Source organism: Hakea prostrata, chromosome 5, assembly GCF_041222555.1.
Source record: "Hakea prostrata isolate BN-2017 chromosome 5, UWA_Hpros_2, whole genome shotgun sequence".
Taxonomy (NCBI): domain Eukaryota; kingdom Viridiplantae; phylum Streptophyta; class Magnoliopsida; order Proteales; family Proteaceae; genus Hakea; species Hakea prostrata.
The window spans coordinates 54,344,124-54,371,573 of NC_142604.1; the positions used below are offsets into that span (position 1 = coordinate 54,344,124).

A 27,450-nucleotide genomic window follows, 5' to 3' on the forward strand; every position below is an offset into this window, starting at 1 on the left:
TAGTGACACTCTTAAGGTATTTAATTTATCAATTAATTTTCTTATTATTAATAAAATTAATTTTTATTTATCTATTTTTAATATTATCATTCTAAAGGAAGAAGAAAACAAAGGGACAAAACAAAAAGTTTGTTCATTCAAGAATAGAAATCATGAATATGAAAGAATGGAAGAAATGCGGTTGCAGACGGTAGAAGAAGATAAACATGATTCGAATATAAGGTTGTTGTTCAAAGATATTCTTGTCTTTTGAAAAGTTTAACTCATTTACATCATTTTTTAACTTTGATTTCCAAAGAGTAGGGAGTGTCTCCGATATGTTATGAGGGTGTCTAACTAATAAATTAGGTAGCTCAGGGATTGACACTATAAAATTTTCAAATAGATAAAAAGAATTTTTATTGATGTTCTCACGTATTATAGCTTAATTACACAGTGAACCTTGTACTTTAAGAAACTACTAGTGTCCCTGTCATTGTTGAGGGTGTTAAGCGCATAATGACATTTTTTTACCAAAAAAAAAAAAACCTGCATAATTAGCATTTTACTTTTCATTAAAATGAGGAAGATATGGATGAATATTTTTTTTTTGATAAAAACATGAAGAAGATGAAATTAACTATATAAACACTTTTTTTTTTGAATCGAGATTTACTAAAAAAATTCAAGCAGTTATGTATGTCAAGTTGTCAACACTCCAGCATGCATGGGGGGAGTCTGCTGGCTGGAGCGCCCCTAACGGTAAACGCCGCATAGGTCATCGGTCCCACAGTTATGCGAGTTGCTGAGCTGGCAATCTATTATTGGTTGAAAATTCCCTCCTTTACCTCGCTACGCTTGTCAGAGACTCAGCTCTTGTTTTCTCCTTTGCCGCTCCCGAAGAGTCCATTAAATTCCATTTATTCCCTCTGTGCCGTCGAATTGATCAAGAAAAAGTTCTTTTCTCAGTTTCAGAAATTAATTACCTTGTTTATTGTGCATCTGAACTGAAAGTTTGAGCTTCTCTGTAAGCTGAACTTGGTTTCTTGCTTAGTTATAGCCATTGCTGCTCTGACTGATTCTTTACCGCTTTCTTTGTACTGGGTTCAGATGGAGAGCATTTTCTATCGCTTCTTTTAGTAATGTGGGTTTCGTTTGATTGGTGCTTGTGGTGGAAGAATTGGAGAAAGAATCATCAGAACTTGATCAGTGTGATATTTACTTAGTTGTTAAGACTCAGAAGAACCGCCTCACCGCAGCCATGCACGGGAATAGCAATCTTGGTGACGAAGGGGCTTCTCTTCCGGTGTCTGCTCCGACACAGACCTCCATGTTTCTTCCATCGTCAAGAACCCGTCGTCGTCCTCGGAGGCAGCAGCTGCAGCAGCAGATGTCATTTTGGGGGAAGTTAGCTTATACCTGTCTATCCCAGCTTGTTTACAAACGGCGGCTTCTGTTTATTATTCCGCTTCTGTACTTTTCATGGAGGCTGTATAAGCGTTCTTCAAGTTTTCAGGCTTCAAATCCTCAGGGGGTTGTGGTTTATTATCCTCAGCCTTCGCCTCCTCCTGGTTCAACTTATCGAAGTCCTCAGGTTTTTGAGAAGCTCTGGCGATTTATGCAGCTTGATGATAACTGTAGCTCCAATGCTGTAAGCATTTCACTTCTGCTTAAGTCATTTCATCATGAATTCCACTCTTCTTTCTATGTCATGGTAACTTTCTTGAAAAAAGATTCCTTCATTCTTGAGTTTTGCCCTTTTTGTTATTGATAATGCGTCAAGATTAATGGGTTTACTAGTTCTTTAGTTTTTCTTTCCTGCTTTGAAATATGTTTTTGAAATTACAGATTGATTAATTTTCTCACTGAATAAATGATTAGGATTCCTGGGACCTGCATGGTAGATAAGTGAGTGATAGTTATCATATAATAAGAAAATGATGTTAATATGCTGTTAAGAAATAATGGAGTTGGTTCATGTTCTTTATTTTCTTCAACAGTTAAAGATAACCCAATTAGGAAGTATATGACCAGTGACACTAGGAGAAATCCAATTGAGGAGACAAAATTCAGGCACCTAAATAATCGGTTAACATGAAGTTGGTAGAGGTTAAACATTTCAGCTTCTGCCTTGTCAGAGACAAATCATGATTGCTGGTGACTAACCCCTCTCTTCCACCCCACCCTAGGAAATTGTCCTCAACCCTAGTTCCTCTTCAGTAATGAATTAATCTCCATTTGGTGATGTCCACAAAGTTGCACAGATTATGTTGATCCAAGCTTGTCTGCTGGAAGCTACCCCGTAGCAGAGTTTTTCGAAAGGCAGGACTTAAAGCTGGCTGTCCACTGCTATATGTTAACATAGGATTGAATTGCGGTTGCTTCTAATTTTTGAAGAGGTGGCTCAGAGTATATTGTTGTTATTATCTGGACTATTTGGATTTAAATTTGTAGAACTAGCTTGACTGAATCTGATCTCTACTATGCTTTAGGAAAACCATCCTCTGAGATATTAGCTGGGGCCTATGGAAGAGAGCAATGGGTTTCTTTATCTGGTGACCAGTTGTGAGCTCTGGCCAGAGTATGTGTTGAAGGTCAGACTTAGTGTTTGATTGAAATCATTGAGGTAGTAGTCACCTAATTGTACAGGACTAAGATGATATCTTATCATCTTAGTTCCCTTGTACATATGACCTCAAACGATTTTCTTCTGCTTTGCTGAGGGGATGAATCAATATTGTTAACTTGGTTGATTCACCTACAAATGTAATGAATGTTGCAAATTGCCATTTAACCAAATCCAGTATTGACTTGCTAGCTGATATATTGTCATGAACAGTGTATCAGGGAGGAGGCAAATTAAGTTATGAACATGCTTAACTGTATAAGAATGAATTTTCTTTGCCCTAAAATCAGGGCTGTTGAAAGAGATGGGGAGGTGTGCCCCTTAGTGTGATTAATATGATTAAGTTCTGTCCTTATATCAGTTGTCCAGTCTGGAGCAGTATGCTTCACATGACTTGCTTCTGTGGCCAAAGTTGCAGATCTAAACTGTGGTCTGCCAACTTTAATTACATCACTGGCAGGTGTAGCAAGGGTTCTAAAATTGCAGAAAACAAATAAAAGTGTGACGGTTATTAAAAGTCCAGCTTGGATGGAAATGCATCTACTTATCTGAAGGTACTTTATTGTCATTCTATTCTTCTTTTGCATTAGTGGTTAAACTTGGTATAGTTTGCCTCCCAAATGTGTATGGGGCTTTTCAAAGACCTTCTGATGTAACGGACTATGGAGATTTTGGTTTTAAGGAAGAATAATTTATGGCTTATATGGGGCTTGTAGAGTTTGGGTCCTGTTATCTGGGGAGCGTCTGAGGGTATCTATCATAAGGTGTTGGAACCTGGAAAGGTATCATTAAGGTAGCAGACAACTGAAGCCTCCACCCTTTTTTCCTCTTCTCATTGCTTCTTTTCCAGATTGGTGTTGGAAAGGAGGCAAAAGGCAAATCATAATTGTCAAGGCTACTAAGTGACCCAAGGCTTTTAAGGGAGCCCCTATGTGGTTAGGTATTCACCTTTGTGACATGCATAAGGAACATGTATGTACATGCCTCCCGTGGGTAAGTCTGTAATTTTTAACTTCAATAATGAGGGCAATAAAAGAGAAATCTGGCAAAGGAGCCACATTGTCATCTTACATATGTACATACTTTGTTCCTTTTTTTAATTCAAATGATCTGTTGGTGAAAAAAAATAAAAAAAGGATTCAGAACACGATTATACATAATATTGTAGTAATAAGTATGCTTGTTTGCTAGATAGAAGCCTTAGCAATTCAATGGGATAGAACTATTCTACTAATTACCGGATATGAGAAAATCAGCTAACGATGAACAGAGCATAAAATACAACATTTGCATATTTATAAAAATAAAGCAATGAAATACAAATCAGCACGAACTCCTAATTATCAACTAGGCATTCTGTTGCCTTGGTCCCCTGAAAGAGCCTGGACACTTGGGCAGTGCTTTGAGGACTTGAATATGTAAATAATGATTTGGGTCTTGAATGTAAGAAGATATTCTATTGAGTTTGTTCATTCTCTTGTCAGTCTCCTTGATTCTTTGGGGATATAAAATTCAGCCTACCATGGAAAATATATTTTTTTAATAAGTAAAATATGTTTATTATTGTACTATTCAGTTGCTGGCTTAACTACCCAGCAGGCCTTCCATGAGCATAGACTTGTGTAACTAGTGGCCCATAGTGTAACTTACGCTGATGGACTCCCAAATCTAGATCCTAGGATCAGATTTAGAAGGCCATTTGCAATGAAGTTAACTCCATCTTCTCTCTCTTGCCTCACAAACCTCTTGTAGATATCCCAAGGAATAGGCATACTGTTGTTATCTGGGGCCTAGATAATCCTCTGTTGTATTCTTCTAGGCTAGCTTAGCTTGGAAGTGCTCCCTCTCTTCCCCTCTCTTGTATCCTTTCCCTTTGGGGTGTTATATATATATATATATATATATATTACCAAAAAAAAAACTTAACTATTTGTGACATTGAGTCTAAAATTTTATTAAAAATTTTGTTGTCCCTCAATTCAGTAAATTATGAAAAATACAAGCAACAAATTCCAAAGTTTGCCTTTGTTGAATTTGGTACCATGAATAACTCAGATTCCTAATTCTGAATCTTATATTTTGGTTTGTGCTCTTTGCTATTGTTCTGACTGCATTCTTCAGGTGAATCATCATTACTTGACTAGTTTTTCTGTTTGTTCCCATTACTCAAATGAAGGACTTGGAAGTTGAAAAAATATTCAATTTGTGCAGTTAATGACGATATGGCATCGAGAACCAGACAAATGCTGGGTACCTTGCGTTAGCAAAAATCTTCCACAAACAGGTTTAAGTGTCACATCTAATATTTTGAGTTCACCTAAGCATGATTTTGTTTAATCCATAAATACTCTAGGCAGCTTACCTCCATGATCTTAATTATTTTGTGTCCATTATTTTAATCAAGGTGTTGTTTGAGGCGTAAATTGCTACTTTATTTACCAATATCTTTGGTTTACTTTCAGGTGTCTTGATTTCTTTTTTTATATGGACAAGAAACTTTCAACCTCTTATTTTTCTTTATTGAAAAGGATGCCATTGAGATGATTCTTTGACAGAAAAACTAAACCACATCTTATTTTATTTTGTAATTGTTACTTTTGGTGTTTGTTAGCTATGTCATTCCTTTGGTTGCATGATTTCTCACTCCAATTATTTCTGGTATGCTTGAACCTATAGTTAAATTTTTGCTTATTGAGCATTTATAAAATGGTTGGGCAACTCATGGATTTTCGGTCTGTTTAGGCTGGGCTTTGGCGCAATGCTAAGGCAATCATTATGACCTGGAAAAACCTCTCTGTGAAACGATGCTAAAGCTGTGTAAATCATCAGCTTCCCCAGACCCTGCAGTGGTGGGAGCACGCCTTGTGCCTGGGTACACCCCTTTAGTGAGGACATATTGGGTAAATTCTGAATGTAGTTTCATGTTAGACTTTCATCCAAGGGCAACAAAAGAAAAGAGTTGGGTTATTTGAAAGTTAAGTGGGTACATTCTAGATTTAGTTAACAAGGATAAAGGGATTTGGAGGAAAAATGTCAATGCCTTTACCAGTTCATTTTGTTTCAATTTTCATGCTGAAGATTGGAAAGTCAATGCCTTTACTAGTTCATTTTGTTTCAATTTTCATGCTGAAGATTGGAAAGTGTTGTACCAATCAAATATATGGAACAACAGCTCCAACAAAGTTGAATTTCTGCAGGGTTGTTGACTGGAAAAGGTACTCATGTGGGACCACCAACATGGGAGAGATCATGAATTGGATGATGGCTGCATCAGCCGTGAAGAGGATTCATAATGAATAGTCTAAAAACTCTCACAAAGCTCTCTCTGTTAGTCGATAGCATTCATAAACAATAAATCCTCTAGTACAGAATCCAAGAAAATTCAAATCTATGAACCCCCTACCTGAAAAGATAGTCTATGAGTTAGCTTCATTCAAGCTGGACCACTTCCGTGAACTTGTTGTAACATGATATAAGTACGAGAGATAATTTCAGAGAATTGTGTTTATTCATTGGCCCCACTGGAGTATTTTATAGTTAGAACTTGAGTAAGTCCTACTCTGAGTAGGAAAAGAAATACAAGAACAAGTAGGAATAGAAAAACTAACCTAGACTGATTAGGAAACTAGTCTAAAACAGAATAGGAAATTAAACTAATAAAAAACACATTCAAATATGAAGTCCTACAAGGAATAGGAGAGGGATTGTGTCTCTCTCGACTATGGCGCTAGCTCTAGAGGGACAATTTATCCTTCTTAGCACTTCCCCTCAAGTTGGGGCATGGATATCACACATGCCAACTTGGTAACAATAGGATGAAATAAGTGTCCAAGTAACCCTTTGGTGACGACATCTACTATTATCTTCAGACTTCACAAATGACATATAGATTATGCTGCTTTTCAACTCCTTTATGAAATGCTTGGCAATCTCCACAGGCTTTGTCTTGTCATGTCGCACTGAATTATGGGCAATGCTTATAGTGTCTTTGTTGTTATAACAAAGAATAATAGGAAGAGGTACTAGCACTCCTGGATTTTCTAGGGGACCACGTAACCATAATAATTCACAGACCCCTTGCTCCACAGCTCAGAACTCTGCTTCAGCACTAGATATTGCAACAACGTTTTGCTAATTACTTCGCCAAGTAACCAGATTCCCACCAACAAAAGTACAATATCCTGAAGTGAGCTTCCGATCATGTGATCCTTCCCAGTTTGCATTGGTTTAAGCTTCAACATGGATATGATCACAGGGGGGCAAGACAGCACCTTTTCCTAGAGCTGACTTTTGATAATGAAGAATTCAGAGGATGGTGGACACATGATTGGAATGTGATCATGCATGAACTGACTCACAATACTAACTGCTGCAGCAGTGTCAGTTCATGGATGAGATATGTAGATTAGCTCTTCTACCTGTCGCTAATAGTGTCCCTTATCAACAGGTTCTCCCCTTCTTTATCCTTGAGTCAGTAGAAACTTCCAGAGAAGTATCTCTTGGATGACAGCCTGGTAAATCCTGTTCCAGGTAGCAAGTCTACAATATACTTTCTTTGGCTACAAAATCTTATCTTTGACTTCAACTTTGTGCAATCTAACTCAGCCTTTTTCAACTTAATTGGGTTTGTTTTATCAATCCAATTTCTCTAATGAGTTCTTCTGAAAGTTATACATGTAACTAGTCCTTATGTCATTCCTCTGTACCTTGAAATCCCATCATTGAGTTCAACTCTGCCCTATCCCAACTAAATGGGATCTACTAATTGATCCTTTTTCTTCAATGAGCTCTATTCAAAGCTATAAACTGAAGACTGTCTCTTTTAGCTCTGTCATCTGCGGTGAATCTCTCCTCCATACTGGAGCATTCAAAGGACTATATTGCACATGTCCATGCATATTGAATGAGTTCTTTGCTACTTGTAACAGTTCGGATTTACTCCTATCTCTTCTATGATATATCAGTTCTTAAACTTATCTTCCCCAGTTATACCACTCCACCATGTCATAGTATTGGATCATCAAACAGTCAATTGGAGTATGAGTTGAAGAGAAGTAAGAGAAAGCAGAGATGAAGAGATTAACGGGAAGAATAAACAAGAAACTTACACTAGGCTTAATGGTCCTAGCGTGATCAGCATCTTTATTTATAAGTTCAGAATAATGAAAAAGGCAGGATTATCCAATGTTAGTATAAAATAGGACCAAGCTGTTATCGGTGAAGCCTGGTCTCAACTTAATCCAAGAGATACTAGTGATTCTTGCGCAATTTCTAGGGGCAATTTTGTAATTTAGGGTATCTGAGTTCTTTAAATTGTACTGTGCGAGACACTGTATATATAAGGTTAGGGCTTGAATCATAATTTATTGCTGGGACGTGGATGTAGCCCACCTTCGGTGAACCTTGTGAGTCTTTGTTTTGTGTCTGTGCGATCTCCTTTGATTCTCTTTTGCAAATCTTTGCTCTGCTGCATTCCGAACACATAGTAACCTTAGCTAAAAGAACAAACCTCATAACAACCTGCTGGTAGGAGTAACACAGCATGCTTATCGAAAGGAGAGAAATTACAATAGACTTGACACACCTTAACATCCTCATTTCAGCTTTACTAAGTTTGTTCATTCCGTATAACATTGCTGTCTGCATATTGTCCTGTATAATTTCCTTTGAGTTTTAAAAGTATACAACATTATAGATGCATCTCTCCAATTAATCTACCCTATTCTAATTCTTTGTGAATTCTTCATCTTCATTTTTGTTTATTTGTTTATGATTAGATATGGGTACCAAAATTTTCATTTTACATGCATATTGTACATTAGGCACCGTATACTCCATTTTTGTTCTACCAATCCTTTACCTTATGGTTCCAAGGTTAGTGTCCATGGCCCAACTTACATTCGTCTGTTATGTTGTGACTTGAGTTCTTATTCCTGACTTCGAAGATGGACCAACACCAACATATTTCGGAGGGCAACCCGAATGACTTGATTTTGGAGATTTGTGATGGAAGCAGAGAGCTTGGAGCCCATCACCGATCTCAGTTTATGGTGGCCCGATGTATCGACCCTTTTAACTGATTAAAATCTATAAATATCTACCGATGTTTGCCTATTAGGCCATTGAGAGATTTGGGATTTTTTGCCTTAGGGTTTTGGGTGAGAGTTCTTGTGACATGTTTTGGCGATTGGTTAAGAGGTCTCCATCCTTTTTTTTTCCCTACATGGTAGAAAGTTCTTCTTTGCCCATTGGCATAACATACTGCATTGGTGTGTGAACCACATTAAATCTTTGTGTTCTATCATTTCTTTCTATTTCAATTCGTGATTTCTTGATGTTTGTTTTAAAACATCCCTATATTTTGTAGAAAAGGCACCTAGGGGATCTTATCTTGACTCTAGTCAGCTCACCTATGATCACCGCAAACAAATATGAGCTGTAGAGCCCCAATCCTTAAACAATTTGGTTAGGAATTCACTACCCTATCCTTCCCACACAGTTCTTAATAGTCATATCAATGTTATAAATATCTGTCATCTCAATGTTATAAATACCTTTAACCACGTCCACATGTTAACTTGAATCAGTTTTCTTCACTAACACTTGCCAAATTAAGTCTTTATGGCTTCTATCATAAACTTTTCTGAGTCAGTAAAAACCATATGGATTTCTATCTTAGTTCTTATGCTCTAAATATTTCCATAAGCCTGCTAAGGAAAGAAATATCCTGTGTGATTGACCTTCATAGCATAAGACCAAGTTGTTTGTCTGAATTAGTAGTTTCTTTCTCTGTTGGGTTTTAGTTACTCTCTTCTGTAATTTCATGGTAAGGTCATTAAATTCTTTCTTTTAAAGTCATTAATGCTTTGAGTGTCATCATTATTTTATAACTAGAACCATTATGCATCTACATCTAGAGTTCTTGTGCTCACAATCGACTAAAAAATAAAGTGAGCCAAGTTATTCAGCTGATTCCTGAGCACTTCTGAATCTTCATTGGATACCATATGGGCCTACTACCTCATCTATTTTCATCCTCAGTAAAGTTTCCTTTACTCCAACAATACTATCACATGTATCTAAGTTGGTGTTTTTTGTTGCTTATTACAAGCTTGTAAAATACTTTTATTCTTTAGAAGGAAATACCAAAGAAAACATGACCACAGACGAACACAAAGTAAGATTAAACAGAGTTCTTACATAGTTCACACAGCAAATGCTCCATGGCAAAGCTCAATATGTTTTCATCATGTAATGTATGAAAGTTGCAATGGGATCTCTCAAGAATGGCTAAAACAGTTGTTTAAGTTCTCCCCCAGCACCCTTAGTCAAAAAACCCAAATCTCAATTGTGCCTTGCAAGAAGATGTAAAGCATAGTAATACTCATTCAAAATGGGTCAATCCATTGAATTGGGTCAGCTGAAGCATGGAGCCCATCACTCATCTCAGAGAGTATCTGTCAGATTGCCAACAAAATATGCAGGAGCAGGTCAATCTTTGAATTGGATACAAGAACCGTAGGCTGACATAATGGTTCCCATGGTCCCATCTTTAGAACTGACCAATGAATAGCAAACAGAAAAGAAAACAGATTGAAGAAGACAAAAGGTTTAATGTGGTTCACACTCCAATGCAATGTGCTACAACCATAGGCAAATGGGAAGATGTTTTCTCTAGGTAACAAAAGAAGATACAACGGGATCTCTTAAGTTCACCCAAGATGGTGTTACAAGCTCCCGCTAAAACCCTTAGTTTGAAACCCCAAATCTCACTTGTGCTTTACAAAAGAAAGGTAAACAAATTGATACATCAAGCAAGGTCTTATGGTATTTCAGGGGCTTCATCTTCATGCCCCCAACAAACTCAGTGATAAGCTCTGGGCTTGGAGCCTTGGTCCTATCAGCCGACATCCCCCCCCCCCCCCCCCCCCCAAAAAAAAAAAAAAAAAATCCAAATTACCACCCAAATATGTCAGAGCAAGTCAAATCTTCAATGTAGGCACAAGACTTTGAGGCAGACATAACACCACCATTGAGTTGACAAACAAAAATTCATTTTGTAGAAAGTATATTTCCATATGATCTGCAACTTTATCTTGTTATACTCTTGTAAGAGCTTCAAAATTTAGACCAAATTGATAAGCCTAGGTCTACGATGTGGTTACATAAAACCATGTAATTTATTTTCAAGTGGATAGCCTTAGAATTTTTCCGAAATCAACTCTGCAATAATCATAGATCTTAAGGAGTTGTTGAAGACTCATAGAGTAACTAATTCTCAAAAGTTACTGCTTGGTCATATATTTATCTGGGGTTTTTAGAATTTCAAAAATAACTTACTCTGGTCCCGATCCACCAGAACACACCACATGCCTCGATAATTGAGATTGTAGTTGCAAAAACCACTACTTTTTTTAGAAACAATTGGTTAGGTTGGATCTTAACACAGTAATTAACTAGCAGCTCTACTAACCTAGTTTTAGTAATTAGAGCCAAATGATGAAACAGCAACTAGAACTGGTAGCTGAAAATCTATGGGTGGCAGTATAGTAGCATTGAAACTTAATTAAGAGACATTGAAATTCTCTATTTATCTACCTCAAGCTCATGAGTATTTAGCTCTACGTGATATGGATGAAATTATGACTTTGGAGCATGTATTTTGTTGTAATAGCTAGAATATATATCGCAACTGTATCAAATGTGCAGCCGGAGCTTGAATATTGACTGTCATTGGCAATTACCACCTGAATACCCATAAATATCTTCTTTCTCTTCTCCTTTTTTTTTTGGGCCTAGTCAAATACTTAGTTCTAGTTTCTTCCTGTTATTTCTTAATGAATTTTATTTTTCTGGCATTTAGGTTTCTCAAAATTGCGAAGATCAAATGGCTTCCTCATTATTGAAGCAAACGGTGGTTTTAATCAACAACGCTTATCTGTATGTGATACTTTTAATAGTAAATTGGTGCCTGACTTTTGATATTCAGTGACTGTCTTTCTATATTTTTATCTGTCCCTTTTCTGCTTTTTGTTTACAAGAAGGAAAACATTGGGTTTTCAGCACAAAGCGTCATACACAAAGTGCTGGAAAGTACTAAAAATTCCTGCCAGATTGTGTTTTGACAATGGATTAGAATTTCCATTTTCAGCCAATACAATACTAAACTGTTTTTCAAAGCATAGGATTGAGCATAATTCAAAATTTTCGTTTAGAACTGTATTCCAGCCTGAGCCAGAATCAAAATATTTCATATTTTGGGTCAATTTTTACCAAAATTTTGTATGTTTCAGCTAAAAGTCTTGGTTGGCCACTTCGGTGGTAAAAATTGGCTATATCTTGGCTGAAACTTCAGAGAAACCCTAATACATTTGAACTTCAGAAAACATATCCAACAGTTTGGCTTCGACTATAGGTTGTTATTGACTTACTATATGCTGTAGTCCTTTGTACCATTTTCCTAATATAACTTATTCTACTCATAATTTAGTACTAGAAAACACCAAAGTCCAATAAAAGCAATTGGGATATGATTCAAAATGAATGAATAATAATCATTTAATAATAACCATTTAATAGTACACAAATGTCAGCAAGTGTCATCAATAACACTAAACCCTATGCCTATCTCAGTACAAGTACTACTATTGACACGTCTATACCTGTCATAATCATGTAGAGTTCCACAGAGCCATAACATCTCTAGAACATTTTTGCCACTGATGGAACCATTCCTTAGGTTGCATGACAAAATGCGGCCATGTCATGGTATGCTTGAAGTACTGCTTAAAGTCCAACTCAACATATTGGTAGATGTCAACTTAAACATATTCTAGGTCCTAGTTATTCCTCCAAATTGGTCTTCTAACATACTCCTTTGAGCCCTCACTCAGATCCATCCTTTTAGTTATTTCATGTAGAGGCCTTCTTTGCCTTGGCCTTGGCCTTGTTACTTGCAGCATTGCCATTATCTATTGAAGGATATCAGAGCACTTTTTATTTCCCCACCTAAACATGACAAATATTTCAACAATCTAGTTGCAATGGGGGAAGTAATCTATGATGTGATGTATTGTGTTCCGAAGTTGATGAAATGAGTTGAGTCAAACCTTTTAACCTATCCCACACTAGGCTGGCCCAATTTAGTGCTCACACACCAAATTGGGCCCCATTAGGCATGTAACATACTACCATGCTTTTGCAGTCGTCCTGTTTGATGGCTCTCACTCTAGGCAGCTCACACTTTGGCGGTAGGTAGCCTTCTTCAAGCAGCTGCACTTTGCTTGCTTCTTTTTTTTTTTTAATTTTTTTCTGCAGCAGGTAGCCCTTTCTTGCTAGCTTTCACTCTACTCCAGCTACCCCTTCTCCTAGGTAGCCCTTTCTCTAATTTGAATTGTTGACATGGTGCAAGCTGTAATACCAAATGTTATGTACTTTCCCAATGCACTAAAAGCTCTGAAGCTGATGGAACGAGTTGAGTCAAGCATTTTAACCAATCCCATGGTTTAGCTCCCATGCATCAAATTGGGCCTTATTAGGCACATAGCATGTACATAGAAATGATAATTTTTTATTTCTATTATTTTGTAGTGAGATTCTATCATATGCGAAGCACATTTGTTCAAGTATTAAGTTTTATGCCTCAGTAAGTTTATTTTTGCGCTTAAGCAGGGTTTACTTTTGTTCAATACTGGGTGGCCTAAGTATGTTTAATTTTGCGCTTAAAAGTGGTTGGGATCCATGGAAAAAGAGCTCAACTAAGTAATTTCAAGGTCAAAGTTGAGTGGGATCTTTGATAATTGACATCTGACCATTCAATGCTGATTTATATAAGTTGCATCTATACCAATCTTTAAATCCATCAATATGTCATGCACTTAATTAGGATGCTATTGGAATTGATGCACTAAAGTTCAATATCTGAAAATATGTTGAAATAAAGTTAGCCTTTTTCTAGTACTGAATTTTTGACACATATAATGTACAAAATGGATATTATCCAAGAACATCTAATTCATTTAATGAATGCTGTATTTGATTCAGATATGTGATGCAGTGGCTGTGGCGGGGTTACTAAATGCTACCCTTGTTGCTCCCATATTTCATTATAATAGTGTTTGGCAGGATTACAGGTGGCACTCAATGCTAGTTTTGTTTTCTATTGTTTTTGCACTTGTTTATTCTAGTCTCTTGAATTTACAAGTATATTTCTACTAGACCATAATGTATTCTGCTGAAGATCAGTTATCTGCTTTCTCTATCCGACTTATATTTGAGTCGTAAACACACCAAGACATTTAAAATTTACTTATTAATTGCTTACATGTTGCTACATTCCTACGTTGCTCTGTTGATATTCATAATCTCCAGAAATTCTATTTCCATACACTTGATGTCAAAATTTATCAATGACAAAACATTGGCTCATTTGTTTGTTGCTCATTGTTGGAACTAGGAGGGGGCCTAGGAGATAACTTCCACCTTGGTTCAAATTTGTGGAGATACTCTTTATCAGACTTGCTATCTATGATGTGGGAAGAACATTCTGTTATATCTTTCTATTTACTGATTTGGACTGGTTCTGGAAAAGAGGAGAGATAAGCTTTTTCTCTAGCTTCTATCCTCCCTAACATATCACATACTCTATAATTTATATCTCGCTTTTGTTCACCGAATATCGCAGAAAACAACTCTCTCTCTCTCTCTCTCTCTCTGTGTCTGCCTCAGCTCTGATGAGTACTTTTGAGAATTCATACCTTTGGTTGTAGACTCTTGAGAGGGCTGCAGTCCTCTTTAGTCCCCCCCCCCGGGACGATAGGTAAGGGTTGTTGGAAGGGCTCAAACTCAAGACTTCCCAAGCTCACAGTGAGCATGGACTTGGCGCACCACAACATCACCAGCTGTGCTAGGTAGCTGTTGTTACTGTGATCTGTTAATACATCAGGATCTGATAATAAGTGATAGATATTTGTGATTGGAACACTAAATGATCAGTAAGTTATAATTGAATCACAGGGCATAGTTAAAAAGATCGGTATTGTTCTTGGCCAATTCATTGCTGATCTGCGGATGGGTTTCCCCTTTTTCCAGTAAAAGTGGTTTTTCTTTTTCTTGGTCAATGCCAATACACCAGTAAGGGGTTTGACCAGGAATTGGCATTGGACAAATATGATTTTGATTACTAAAAGCATTATCATGGGTTGAATAGAACAACCTTTGTTATGCCTGACTTAGTACAAACTTCTTAAACAGACAGCCTGCAACAGAGAGCTCCTAGGGTTTTGCATCTGCTATCCAGTGGGTTGTTTGGTGTAATGCTACCCCTTTTTATTTTTGTGAACTTGCTGCATGCTGCATGCCTGCATTCTGACTGGTAGTTCCTTCTGTTGAAACCAACATATTCCATCTCATATTTAGCATGTTGAATCCTATATATTACATACTCATGGATTTAAGTTGGCCATCATTGTTTGGATTGTTCTGGGCAATCGCAATGGTCCAGATGTGTTGGTTAGGTGGTCCAGACTACTCAGTCTTATGCCTGTCATGCCAGCTAGATGGGTCACTGTGTAGACCTTGCTTTTCAATCCCGTCTTGCCTTTGCAAATGACCTTAAGGTCTACTGCAAAGTGAGCTCCACCTCCATCTCCTCTATTATGTCCTCTGTTTACCTCTTTGAAGCCCTTTTTAGCCTCTGGACCAGCCTTTTCAAGTCTAAAAATCTTTCTTTCTGGAGTCTCTGACACCTTATCTTCTTCCCTCCTCCAGCTCTTGGGCTTCTCTCTTGGCTCCTTTCTTGTCAAGTATCTTGATCTTCCCCTTATCCCTGCCCGTCTTTGTGCCCACCACTGTACCCCCATGCTTGACCTTAACCTAAGAAAGTTGCAATTGTGGAAAAGCAATATCCTTTTGTATGTATGTAGGTTGTAATTGATCAAATCGGTTCTCCTAGCCTCCTAGATATATTGAAGTGGTGTCTCTGCCCTCCCCAAATCCACCATCCACTCCATTGAAGCCCTCTTTAGTAGCTTTATCTGATAAAGGTCAAGAAACCATAGATTCCTCCACCCCATTATCTGGTCCAAAGTCTGTAGACCCAAATTGAAAGGTGGCCTTGGCATCTGCAGAATTAAGGATTTCAATATGTTTGGGCTCCTCAAACTCATCTAGAGAATCTCCTCTTAGGAGAAAACCATTTGGGTCAACTAGGTCTATTCTTACCTTCTCAAGAACAACTCGTTTTGGACTGCCTCCACCACTTCCAACCCTTTTTGGACTTGGCACAAGCTCCTTTCTCTTCAACCTATTGCCCTCTCTGCTGTCTCCTTTAAAATTGCTGATGGTTCCAATATCTCATTTTGGCTCGATCCTTAGCTCCCCCAGGCATTCTATTTCATGTTGTTGGAGCCAGGGCAGTCTACTTCTCAAGCATCGCTAACTCTGGCCTCTCTCTCACTTCCTTCGCCGTAACATGGTCCCCTCCTCTCCCTTTCCCCTTGAGATTGCCGGTGTGTGGTCTCTCCTCCCCCATCCCTTGATTACCTGCCCTACGACCATCTCGTTTGGCTTCCTCCCAAAAACCTCCCTCTTCTCCTCTGTCTCTGCCTGGAACCATATTTGTAGCCCCTCACCCCAGTGCCATGGTCCAATCTTTCTTGGTTTAAAGGCTATATCCCTTGCCATGCCTTCACCATTTGGAGAGCTCTTTCCGTTTGCCTTCCAACCCAAGACTTCCTCATCCTTTGGTTCATTTCTACCCTCCCAACCTTGTATCTTTTGCCCAACTGATGAAGTCATGAAACCACCCCCTACCTAATCTTTGCTTGCCCTTTTGCCCACTCCATTTGGCTTTTTACCCTCTCCTCTATTTGGTCTAGATCTAGACACCCTCAGCCCCTCGGATTTAGGATGTCGCTGGATTGGTTCTACTTTTGGAGGCTTTAAGATTGCTAACACTATTGAGAAGCTTACTTGGGGGGCTAGCATCTCATACATTTGGATGGAGTGCAACTTTCGCAGATGGACCACCAAATCTTGCTCAGTGGATCAGATTTGGAAAGCCCATTTGTAATGATGTTAGTTTCATGATCCTTTTTTTGTATCACAAGCCCCTTGTAGATAACCTAAGGAACAAACACATTGTTGTTACCTGAGGTCTTGAGAGCTCTTTGCTTGTGTCTTCCAGATAATCTTAGTCTGGTTGCCCTCCCCTCTATTTCCCTCTGTACTTTCTTTCCCTTTGGGATTTTATAATGTATTTTTATATTCATCCAAAAAAAAAAAAATATATCATCAGCAGATAGCATACATCGTAGAACCTAAATGTTTTTGGTTAAATCTTTCACAGTAAACATAAACAATTCAGGGCTCAAATTTTATCCTTAATGTAACCTACTATATTTGAGAATTCACTAGTTGCCCTTGTTATGCAGCATAATCAGTTACTTTTGCACCACGTAAGTTGAACAGTAGCCTAGGAGATTATTCATCCTATTTTGTGGGCCCCAAGTGCAGCTTGTGAATGGATAAAGTAGGAGATGCTGTATCGCATAAGAGTTTTAAGGATAATATAGGATTTTATTATTTATTTGTTGGGATAATTATGTAATCTGATTCTTAATTTGGATAGGATGTTTAGGACCAGTTAGTTAGTTTTAATTGCTAAAAGTCCTTTATGGGATCAGTTTTAGTCGTTTTCTTATTGTAATCAGCTTATTGAGGGGGGAATGGAAAAGAAGAATTAAAGCTTCAGCTCTGTATGTTTGCAACCTTACCTTCTCTCTCTCCTCTTCTCTTCTTCTTCTTGTTGTAAGTGTTCTTATCTCTCTTCCCTGCTACAATTTGAGTCTTCTCAAGTTTCTTTCTTATTTTCTTCTTTTCTATTCTGTCCCCCATTAAGTGGTATCAAAGTCCAAACTTGGGTAAATCTCTTCTCTCTCTCTCTGACTCTTCTACCTTCTTGTGTCTTTTCCCTACTTTCCTTCAGCTCGCTGAGATCTTTCTATCTGTTATATCACTTGCTTTGTTTTTTTTTACTCTTATTTTCTCAGTGATTTTGACCAACAATGCTGCAGCAACTGATCGAATCCTGTTTTCTTGGTGCCGATCGAGTGAAAAATATCTTTCTATTCACGCTACAGTGATGTTAACAGTAACCTAGGGGAGTATTCTTTGTATTTGGTGGGCCCAAGTCCAGCTTGCAAGGAGATAAAGTAGGAGATGCGGTTTTGCTAGGGAGTTTTAAAGATACTGTAGGATTTTATTATTTTATTTATTGAGATTTAATCAAAATTTTTTATTTGGATAGGATATTTAGGGTCAGTTTTAGTTAGTTTTTTTTTTCTTTTTCCCCAGTTAGTTTTAGATTGCTAAAAGTCCTAGTAGGATCAATTTTAGTTAGTTTTAAATTGTGAAGAGTCCTACTGTTGTTTTCTTATTGAAGTATGTTCTGTTATTGTTTGGACACTTGTAATCAGTTTATTGAGGGAAGAGTAGAAAAGATGAATTAAGGCTTGAGCTTGGTACATTTCCTCCTCTCTCTCTCTCTCTTCCCCCCCTTCTTTTCTTCTTATGAGTTTTCTTCTCTCTCTTCCCTTGCTACAACTCTGAGCCTTTTGAGGTTTCTTTCTTGTTCTCTTCTTCTCTATTCTGTCCCCTATTACCTTGTTGTTGCACATCATGCATATCTTTGATTATGTCCACCTATTTACTTGAAACACTTCTCTTCAATCTAGTACTTGTGAGATTAACTCCCTGAGGACTATGTCGTAAGATTTTTCTAGGTCAATATGGATCCTTCGTGCTATCTCTAATTTTTCCATTAGAGTCCGCAAGTAAATACCTTTTGTGGTGGAGTTGGCATAAAACCAAATTGGTTCTTCTTAGTAGTAGCTTTTGTCTTAGGTGGGTTTCAATAGCTCTCCCATACATTCATTGATTGACTCATTGTAGTTTTATGCTCTATGGTTATTGCAATTTTGAGCCACCTTAATTTTTGTAATTCAGAATTGTAATGCTTTTCCTCCATTCGTCTGTCATGTTTCTTGTTCTCATAATTTTTTTCACAACTTGGTTAGCCAAGTAAACCAAAAGTCCTAAGATTTTCCACACTTGTATTGGGATCTCATCTGATCCTCATGCCTTGTCTACCTCATCATGTTCCAAGGCTCTTTTTTTTTTATTATTTATTTTATTTTTTAAATACTTGGAACACCCCTGTTTTTCACTACATATCTTTCCAAAATGCTGTTACTTGAAGTGTCATCTGTTAGAACTTAGTAGGCAGTAGAAATAACCTTCCTGTCTCTTCTCAATAACTTCATCCCTAATTGGTACTTTACCTTTTTAACTTATAATACATCTAGCATGATCAGGATCTCTACTCTTCCTTTCTCTATCCTTAGCTATCTTCTAGTTAGTTCCCCCCTTCTGTTGTGCTCAGATTCTCATAAAGATTTTATTTCATTTTTCTGTGTGCTTGCTTTTCTCTCTTAGCTTCATTTCTGGGGGCAAATAAATCATAGATCGGGTGATCTGGAAACACAATCCTGTTGGAAATTTGATTGATTTCTAGCCCATACTTTGAAGTAAATGAAGAAAAATACTAGATTTAATGCTGTCAATATTATTAAGGTGTAACATCTAGTCTTGGTTTCTATCAATTACACTATAGTGCTTTTGTTTTGAATAATTTCTGCAAAGTGATATGTTTTGAGTAATACTTTTTAGGTCAGTTTTTATTCTTTTTCCATGTTATCCATGTTAAACAAATGCTAACCAATTGCTTTTGTTCTTTGTCAAGGTAAAAGGCACAAGAAGTGCACATTCGTGTTTAATCTCTGGGAATTCACATTTCTGCAGCTAAGTTTTGAATAAATTACACATATATGTATTTTTCTTCAAATTTTCTGCAGCAAATTTGGGGAGGTATTCGATGAGAAGTTCTTTATATCAGCACTCAGAAAACATGTAAATGTGATCAAAGAGGTCCCAGAAGATATACTTCACCAGTTTGACAACAATATAACCAACATCAAGAATTTAAGAGTTAAAGCACGGTCTAGTCCAACTTACTATCTGCAAAAAGTCCTTCCAAAGTTGTTGCAGAGTGGGTAAAATATTAATTCCTTTCATTTGCCGTACTGTTTGTTGCATTGAAACTTGACTTCTTCTTGTGACAAATTATACTGGAAGCCTTGTAGCTAGGATTAGGAGAACTCTAACCATGTGGGATCTTGCTTCTGTTGGATTTTCTTCCCCCTGAAAAATTGTTGTTTTTGGTTCTTTACAAATAAATAAATCTTAGTGAGATTTAACACCATATGGGCGTTTATGTCATTTGACTTTGTTATCGTAGTAGGGTTCAATATTATTCTCATATTATATTGTTATGAGAAGTCTTTGCTGATGCTTCTTCGTCTTTATTCCATTTTTACCCGATACACTGTTTCATTTATTCTCTTTAGGTTTACAGTCAGAGTTAACCATTATTTTTGTGAACCTTATTTTTCGGTTCACATTGTGGATGTATTTGTCTCCATATCTCATCCCATTTGACTCCTAATATATTTATTTTGCTAACAACGAAAGGTCAAAATGACTACTGAAAATTCTTTGTTGTACATTTGATCATTGTGAAGATTAACCTTGTTTTGTATCATATATTTGTTTCTACATCAAATAAGACATTTCAGCTTTTGAAATTACTAATTGAAGAGTAATTTCCTTTGTGAATAAGTTTATATTATTTTGCTTCTATATAACTTCTATGGATTTTGATATTTTGTTGTACAGTGTAGTACGTATTGCTCCTTTCTCCAGTAGATTGGCCCATTCAGTTCCATCAAGTGTCGAAGGCCTTAGATGTTTGGCTAATTATGAAGCATTAAGGTTTTCAGAACCAATAAGAGTTTTGGCAGAAAGTATGGTTGACCGGATGGTTATGAATAGTTCCATTACTGATGGAAAGTATGTTTCAGTTCATCTCCGGTTTGAAAAGGTGTTATTTGTCACATTTGACTCTGAATATATAGGCTGTATCATGAATTCTTGTTTTTATTCTTCTTCCAGATTATGTCTGAATGTGAATCTTCTATTTGTATAGGACATGGTTGCATTTTCTTGCTGTACTTATGATGGCACTGTGGAAGAGAAACATGAAATGGATATTGCTAGAGAAAAAAGTTGGAGAGGAAAATTTAGGAAACCTGGTCGAATAACAAACCCAGGCGATATTCGGATGAATGGAAAATGCCCATTAACTCCTCTGGAGGTACAGATATTCAAATTTGGTTCTTATGAATATTGACATCGATCTTACGTTCAAAATGTTTATTCTAAGAGAGATCTAGAATCCATAAAAATAGTGTCTAGTTGAGGTTACATCTTTTTAACATTTTGGCATCTGATTAAGATATACTGCTGCTTGAGTGCCTGTAGTAATGTTGAACACAATGCACCTATTCTGGTAAATACTTCTTCCTTTGCAAGATAATTTTAATCAAATCCTACCCTATCCAAAATGAGGTGAGGAAAAGTTAAACCCAGGGAATGAGAACTGCTTCAATTGTGAAGCATGATCCGAATGCTAAAGTACTTGAATATCTAGAATATGCCTTTGGATTATTCATGAGTCACACCAGGAAAGTTAATTTCTACTGCAGTCTATGGTTGCATTGGTTCTGGGTGGGTGTTGATATGTTTCCTGGTGTCAGATATGCCTCACTGTTAATACTTAGAATAATTAAATGTTCCTCTACAATTTAATTGATGTAATAACTTTAGGGTATCAGATGGTGAAACATTCTCTGCAAGTGCAATTCTGAAGTTGCAGAATGACATTAAGGAAAATTGGGGAAGTCAAACATTATAGTGGTTCATACTTTCTGCAGGGACCAATTTTTTTTTTATATAGAATATCTAATTGCCTGCTTTTACATTTCTTGCTGCCTTTCTCCTTTTCCTTGAGTCTTTTATGAACTTCATGACATACTCTGTAGTCCCCTTCAGAGAAAGACAAACTTTACTAATTTTGTGTTCAAACTCAGTCCTCTATATTTTAAAATTACCTACTTCCTTAGTCTCACTTTCTATTGAATCCTTTTGAATGTAATTTTTGCTTCCTACTCTCCTCGAGCCTATTGGTTTCTCCCCCTATCTGATCCAGGATGCAGACTCAAAGGTGATGTTAGAGCATTGACCACCTCATACAATTCTTAATCACTTCTTCAAACAAAACTTGCCAGTATTGTATATTAAATATGTTAATTTTTATTTTCTTTCTTTTCCAAATGCTCTATTTTGGTTTCTGTTTGAACCCTTGCTGAACCTAGTCAACATCTCATTGCTATTTCTGGACAGGTGATGCATGTCTTTGTTCTAGAATAAAGTTCTATTGTTTGTTCATGTGTAGAGGATTTATTAACTTCATGAGGTAGGATAATAGGGGTCTATTGCCTTGGGAGGATGCTTTCATTTTTTTCAACATTTATAGATTGTTTTTATATGCTTGGATCTCTATGCAAGATCAACTTGTAAGACAAAATACATTTAATTGGTTGTGTAAAACCGTTAGATCCTTCCTAATGATTGAATACACTTAGTCCAACTGAAATGGGGATGAAGCATTTCTATGTTTAACTTCGACATGCAAATATTCTTTACAAGAAAATTTCTCATTTTTCCTTATTTTATTTATTCATTCCTCTCCAAAGAAAAGGTATATCAGCATCTTTTTTGTTGCATCCAGTTATCCCCAGCTCTAAGCACCTGAACTCATTATCAAAATCAAAGCCTTGAACTTGAAGCTGAGACTGATCTTTCTGTCCAATACCATGTTACTGAACCAATTTTCTTGTCATTGAAGGTGGGAATGATGCTTAGGGGCATGGGTTTCAACAGTAATACCCCGGTGTATGTAGCTGCTGGGAAAATCTACAAGGCAGAAAAGTATTTGGCCCCCCTTCGGCAGATGTTTCCACATTTAGAAATGAAGGAAACCCTAGCCTCACCTGATGAACTTTTTCCATTTAAGGTATTGCGTCTGCTGTGGCATACAATGTAGCTTCCACATCAAGTATTTGAAACTTTTAAATCTAATAATAGTGGGTATGGTGAGCACTGCTACTTATGTGCATACTTACACAATACAATGTAGCTTCCACATCAAGTATTTGAAACTTTTAAATATAATAATATGGGCATGGTGAGCACTACTACTTATGTGACATACTTCGCATTGTTCCCTCTTTGTGGAACCCTAAATGATGTTAACAGGGAGTAGGTAGATGTTCTCTAATGTTTTGGAGTTTGTGATGCAGGGCCACTCATCAAGACTAGGAGCTCTTGATTACACAATGTGCCTTCATAGTGAAGTTTTTGTCACAACTCAAGGTGGAAACTTTGCTCAATTCGTTACAGGTCAGAGACGCTACCTCTATGGTGGACATGCGAAGACAATCAAGCCTAACAAGACAAAGTTAGCCCTGCTGTTTGACAGCCCAAATATCAGGTTAGATTTTATCATGAAATGCAGTGTAAATATCTTTTCTCATTCATTTTATTCAATTGCGATGGTATGCTTGAGTAATACATTCCAAATTTGGAAAGTTGTACATCTGAGCTAGTTTGTTTTCTCCAATAATATACGGTAGATGTCAGTTTTACTAAATATCTGAGATGATCGCATTTACATTTGAAAATTTATGGACAATCATTTTGTTGGCTTGAACTCTTCTGACTTGATTGTTATTTAGTATTAAGAGTATCTAATCACACAGGTTGACACTCCCATTTTACTGTGGATAAAATTTGGCAGTTGATAGATCCTGTAATAGAAAACAAAATGGTGTTACTCTATAATTGGCCCACAAACAAACAACTCCTTCACCTTCAATCAATAAAATTTCTCAGACGATCATTTATGTTCAGGCCAACTCTCTTCACAGCCCATGTCTTTAAATACTTGACAGTGAAGCCCAAGGTAGACCACCTTGTAGCATTGGGCGCTGGCCAGCTGGCTTGTGTGCTCTTTCTCTCAGCATGGATTTTGGAAACCCTTCTCAACCATAAGTTTGAGTTGTTTGGAAAATAGTCCCAGGTTGGTTACCCCTGAGACCTCTGTCCCCATATATAACTCTTGTCCCTCCACCCAATGGTGGTTTGTGCTTCTTGGTTGGATATCCACATGGTACTCAGCGGGCTTTATCCAATCTTTCTGCAGGTGTGTCAGGACCTGCCTCTGTTCATTGGTGCATGTGTACCTGCCTAAGCGTGAAAATGGGAGAGGGTGATGGCAATCCACCCCAAATTAGGTTCTTTTTTCCTCTGATTAGGCCTAGGGTTAGGTCGTATAGGTATTGGACCTCCATTGGATGGGTTTTCTTTGTAATCAACCAACTTAATGAACCAAAAACATGGGTACATGAGTTGAGTACAAAAATTACCTATACTTGGTTTTATTTTTATCCTTGTTAGAGTTTATGCATATGATTTTTATCCTTATTAGACACTATGCATAATATTTAAATAGTCTTTATTGAGGCTGATGCATGCTATTTAATTATTTCTTATTGGAGTTGATTGAGAGTCCTTGTAAGGGTTGAATCATGAAACCCAAGTCCAATTAGAAATTTTAAGAAAGTGTTTAATTTCAGTTCAAGCTAGTTTTTATGTTCAGCTTTAGTTAAGAGTTCAAGTCCACTTAGGATTTCATTATTCGCAAGGGATGAAAGCCATCTGTTGCATGTTATTATTTACAAGTTATGATTTATACTGTTCAGCTGTTCAGTTTAGTCTGTGTCTTGGTCCATCGAGATGGTGTTCTAGCTTTGGTAAGGAATCTCCAAAGTGTATTGTTAGGGCCTCTTGTGAAGCCAAGCAGGGATTCCTCTATGACTGTATTCAGCAGTCACTCAGGCAATTCCATCTCCTCCACATCATTAAACAAGCCTCCTCCATCCATGTAAGTGCAGCCAGCATATCCCACCCCATTCCCTTTCAGTTTATTATTATTATTATTATTTTAATTTTGAATTCTCAGACTTCCTAAAACTTAGATACCCCATATCTCCTATATTAGCAATCTAAACCTGACCAAACTTAGAGGATCATATGCCTATATTGCCACCTACATTCCTTCATTTTCAGCCCATCTGACCAGCCGAGCCCTAGATTCATCATTCCCTAATTCCAAACCTAAATTGAACTTCACATTGATGTTGGTTTTGATAAGAACTTGGAAGGCCTGGCCCTCAATTTGGAGAGGTTTGGGGGGGGGGGGTGGAGAGGTTGCTTTTAGGGGAATAGTCCCACATTGGTTACCCCTGAGACATGCTTCCCTTGATATGTCTATGAATCCTTCACACAATGCATGGTTCAAGCTTTTGGATTGGTGGTATATCTTCAGCAATTCCTGTTAGGCAGAGAGCCCTTGATTGCAAGCTTCACATGGAAATTTGAGTTCAAAACCGCAATCTATTGCAAGTCAAAATTTTGGCCATCACCCAATTAAGGCACTCAATTTTGTTTAATGTATATGTAAGAGACATAAAAGGGTGAGTATCAATTGATGATAGTGATCCTACAGCATGAAGTGGTGACTGAAACAGAAAACAAGTAAAAGCGTGCGTAACGGGATCAAAGATTCTTTCTTTCTGTTGTTGGGAGGATAATTTCCATAATCAAAGGAGTAATTGGAAAAAATCAGAGCCAACAAGTGAAAGTGAGTGCAAAGAGCTCTATATGCTCTTGTAGAGCTTTTAGGCAGAAAATGGAGAAAATGTTCTCTTTATTGGACCAATTATACACATTTATACTTGAAACTGATATCCTGAAAATCTAATTTTCTGTTGTTATGGACCAAAGGTGCAATACAACCTAACTTTACTTTTCAGAATATGCTGTATTATATACTATTACACCTTTTCCATGCCTATTGTTGCTTTCACTTGGCACCTTGAGCACTGAAGTTTTCGTCCTCTTCTAGAAAACAACTTATTGACTTGTGAGAAAAGCTCAATTTAGTTATTATGGCAGATGGGAAGACTTCAAGAGTGAGATGCAAGAAATGCTTGTTTATAGTGATCTGACTGGCAGTGAAGTGAAAAGACCCAGTAGCACTTCATACGCTTTTCCTATGCCAGACTGTATGTGTAATATAGGTCAGAATGGGGAAAGGTAACGCAACAAATTTTTATTTTTCTTTCTTGATATACATCATACAATTGGCAGATTTCTTTCCCAGTGCAAGTTTTGCAGCATCAATCAGCCCCATTTGGCTGTCAAATTCTTTTTGTTTATTCTTCTCTCTTCTGTCTCTGCAAATGAAAGAGAAGCATATTGTAAAGGTTTTGATTCTCTTGTCTTTGGATTTGTAATCTGGTAACTCCCATTGTATATGACACAGCAACTGATTAATTATTATGATAAAATTTCCTGTAATGTTTTTTTCCATAAAAGACTGAAGAGTTACTCTTTGCTGCCCATTCGTTTTAAGAACTACCCTGGACATCCATATATCTCTGCTGCAAGCCTTCACTGAACTATATTTTAAATGTGTCTTAAGGACTTCTTTTGGGAGAATTGATTGGCATTCGAGATCATCTGCTTGTGAATATTAAATAAAAATAAATAAAAAATCTGCTGATTGAGACAAAGCAAGTGCAGATCATCTCCACCCAACTGTATATCCTCCCTGTAGAAGACAAGACCCAATCCAAGAAACCGGGTAATTGAACAAATCACCTAAATGAACAAAATAAACCAAGGGTCTTATGTAAATAAGTTGAAGACAATCACAAAGCAAATAACAACAAACCATCACAAGAATGAAAGAGAAATGCAATCAACACACAAGAATTTTACGTGGTTCACAAACCCGAAATGTTTGAAATTAATTACATCCGTGGGGAGGGATTTCATTATTTTAATATTCGAAATAGTACAAGAGTTGAGAATAATACAATGTTACATCAACCGGTCACACCACTTCTCAAACCTCCTTGAAAATATCCTTCCACCTTCAAGCTCTTGAAAAAAAACCCTTAAATACAAGCTCAAGCTTCAATAGATTTGCAATGGAGAAGAATACAAGAAAGAATAAACCATTTTCTTGCAAAACCACAAGAAGAAGACTCCAAAAGTTTAATCCCGTTTTTGCTGAAACCCACTATAGAACTCACTAGAAATTCTATTTTTCTCACCCTATTTACTTCTCCCAAAGTCCTCTTAATGATAACAAACACCTAACCTATGTTTAACACTAAGTGAGACCCACCAAATTCAAAACTAAACTTAAAAGAGATAAAGTTATTTTTATAACAAACCCAACACTCCCGTCCCGCCACTCCCCAGCAAGAACTAAAAATTCATTGAGGGTGACAGGCCTTTGCCAGCTTGGCTTCATGTTGGCATGCAAGACCCACTGTAAAAGCGAGAACCTGGTTCTTGCTGCGGATATCCTGGCATAAACCAAAGATGAGGTAGCAATCAGAAATAGAGGAAGTTTAGTGAAGTTTCTCGACAGCTCCTTGAGATTCCGAAGGACCAAAGCGGATGATCAAGGCAGTGGTGATTGGTGAAGGCAGGAAATTTGGAGGCTCGTCTGAATTCATAACAGTGGTACGTGCACATAGCACATAGACATGGCGGTCTGAGACTCTGACGAGGACGGTATAGTATAGATTCTCTCATCTATATACGTTATCAAAAAAAATGAGATTCTCATATCTATATATAGAAATATATGTGGGCCCCATGCTGGGTTCCATCAGTTGTACCTACGGATAGGGCCGTACAAGAATAGGATTCGTACGAGAATCCGAGAACAGTAGGCTAGGGACCTGGTG

General features: G+C 37.3%; 1 protein-coding gene across 2 annotated transcripts; it reads left to right on the top strand.

The window, feature by feature from the left end:
- The first annotated feature begins 871 nt into the window (after positions 1-871).
- Positions 872-26,033, top strand: LOC149016577 (O-fucosyltransferase 9-like). Of its 2 annotated transcripts, none has more exons than XM_089154683.1 (10): positions 872-1,693; positions 4,817-4,889; positions 11,469-11,545; positions 13,649-13,737; positions 19,519-19,716; positions 20,399-20,603; positions 20,709-20,876; positions 22,470-22,637; positions 22,924-23,114; positions 25,640-26,033. In XM_089154683.1, exons 1-10 carry the CDS (start codon positions 1,241-1,243, stop codon positions 25,782-25,784), a joined length of 1,767 nt encoding a protein of 588 aa, XP_089010809.1. In that variant the 5' UTR covers positions 872-1,240; the 3' UTR covers positions 25,785-26,033. The 2 variants fall into 2 exon arrangements, with proteins under 2 accessions (XP_089010809.1, XP_089010810.1); XM_089154684.1 differs by having other exon boundaries at positions 872-1,630.
- The last annotated feature ends 1,417 nt before the right edge of the window (positions 26,034-27,450 follow it).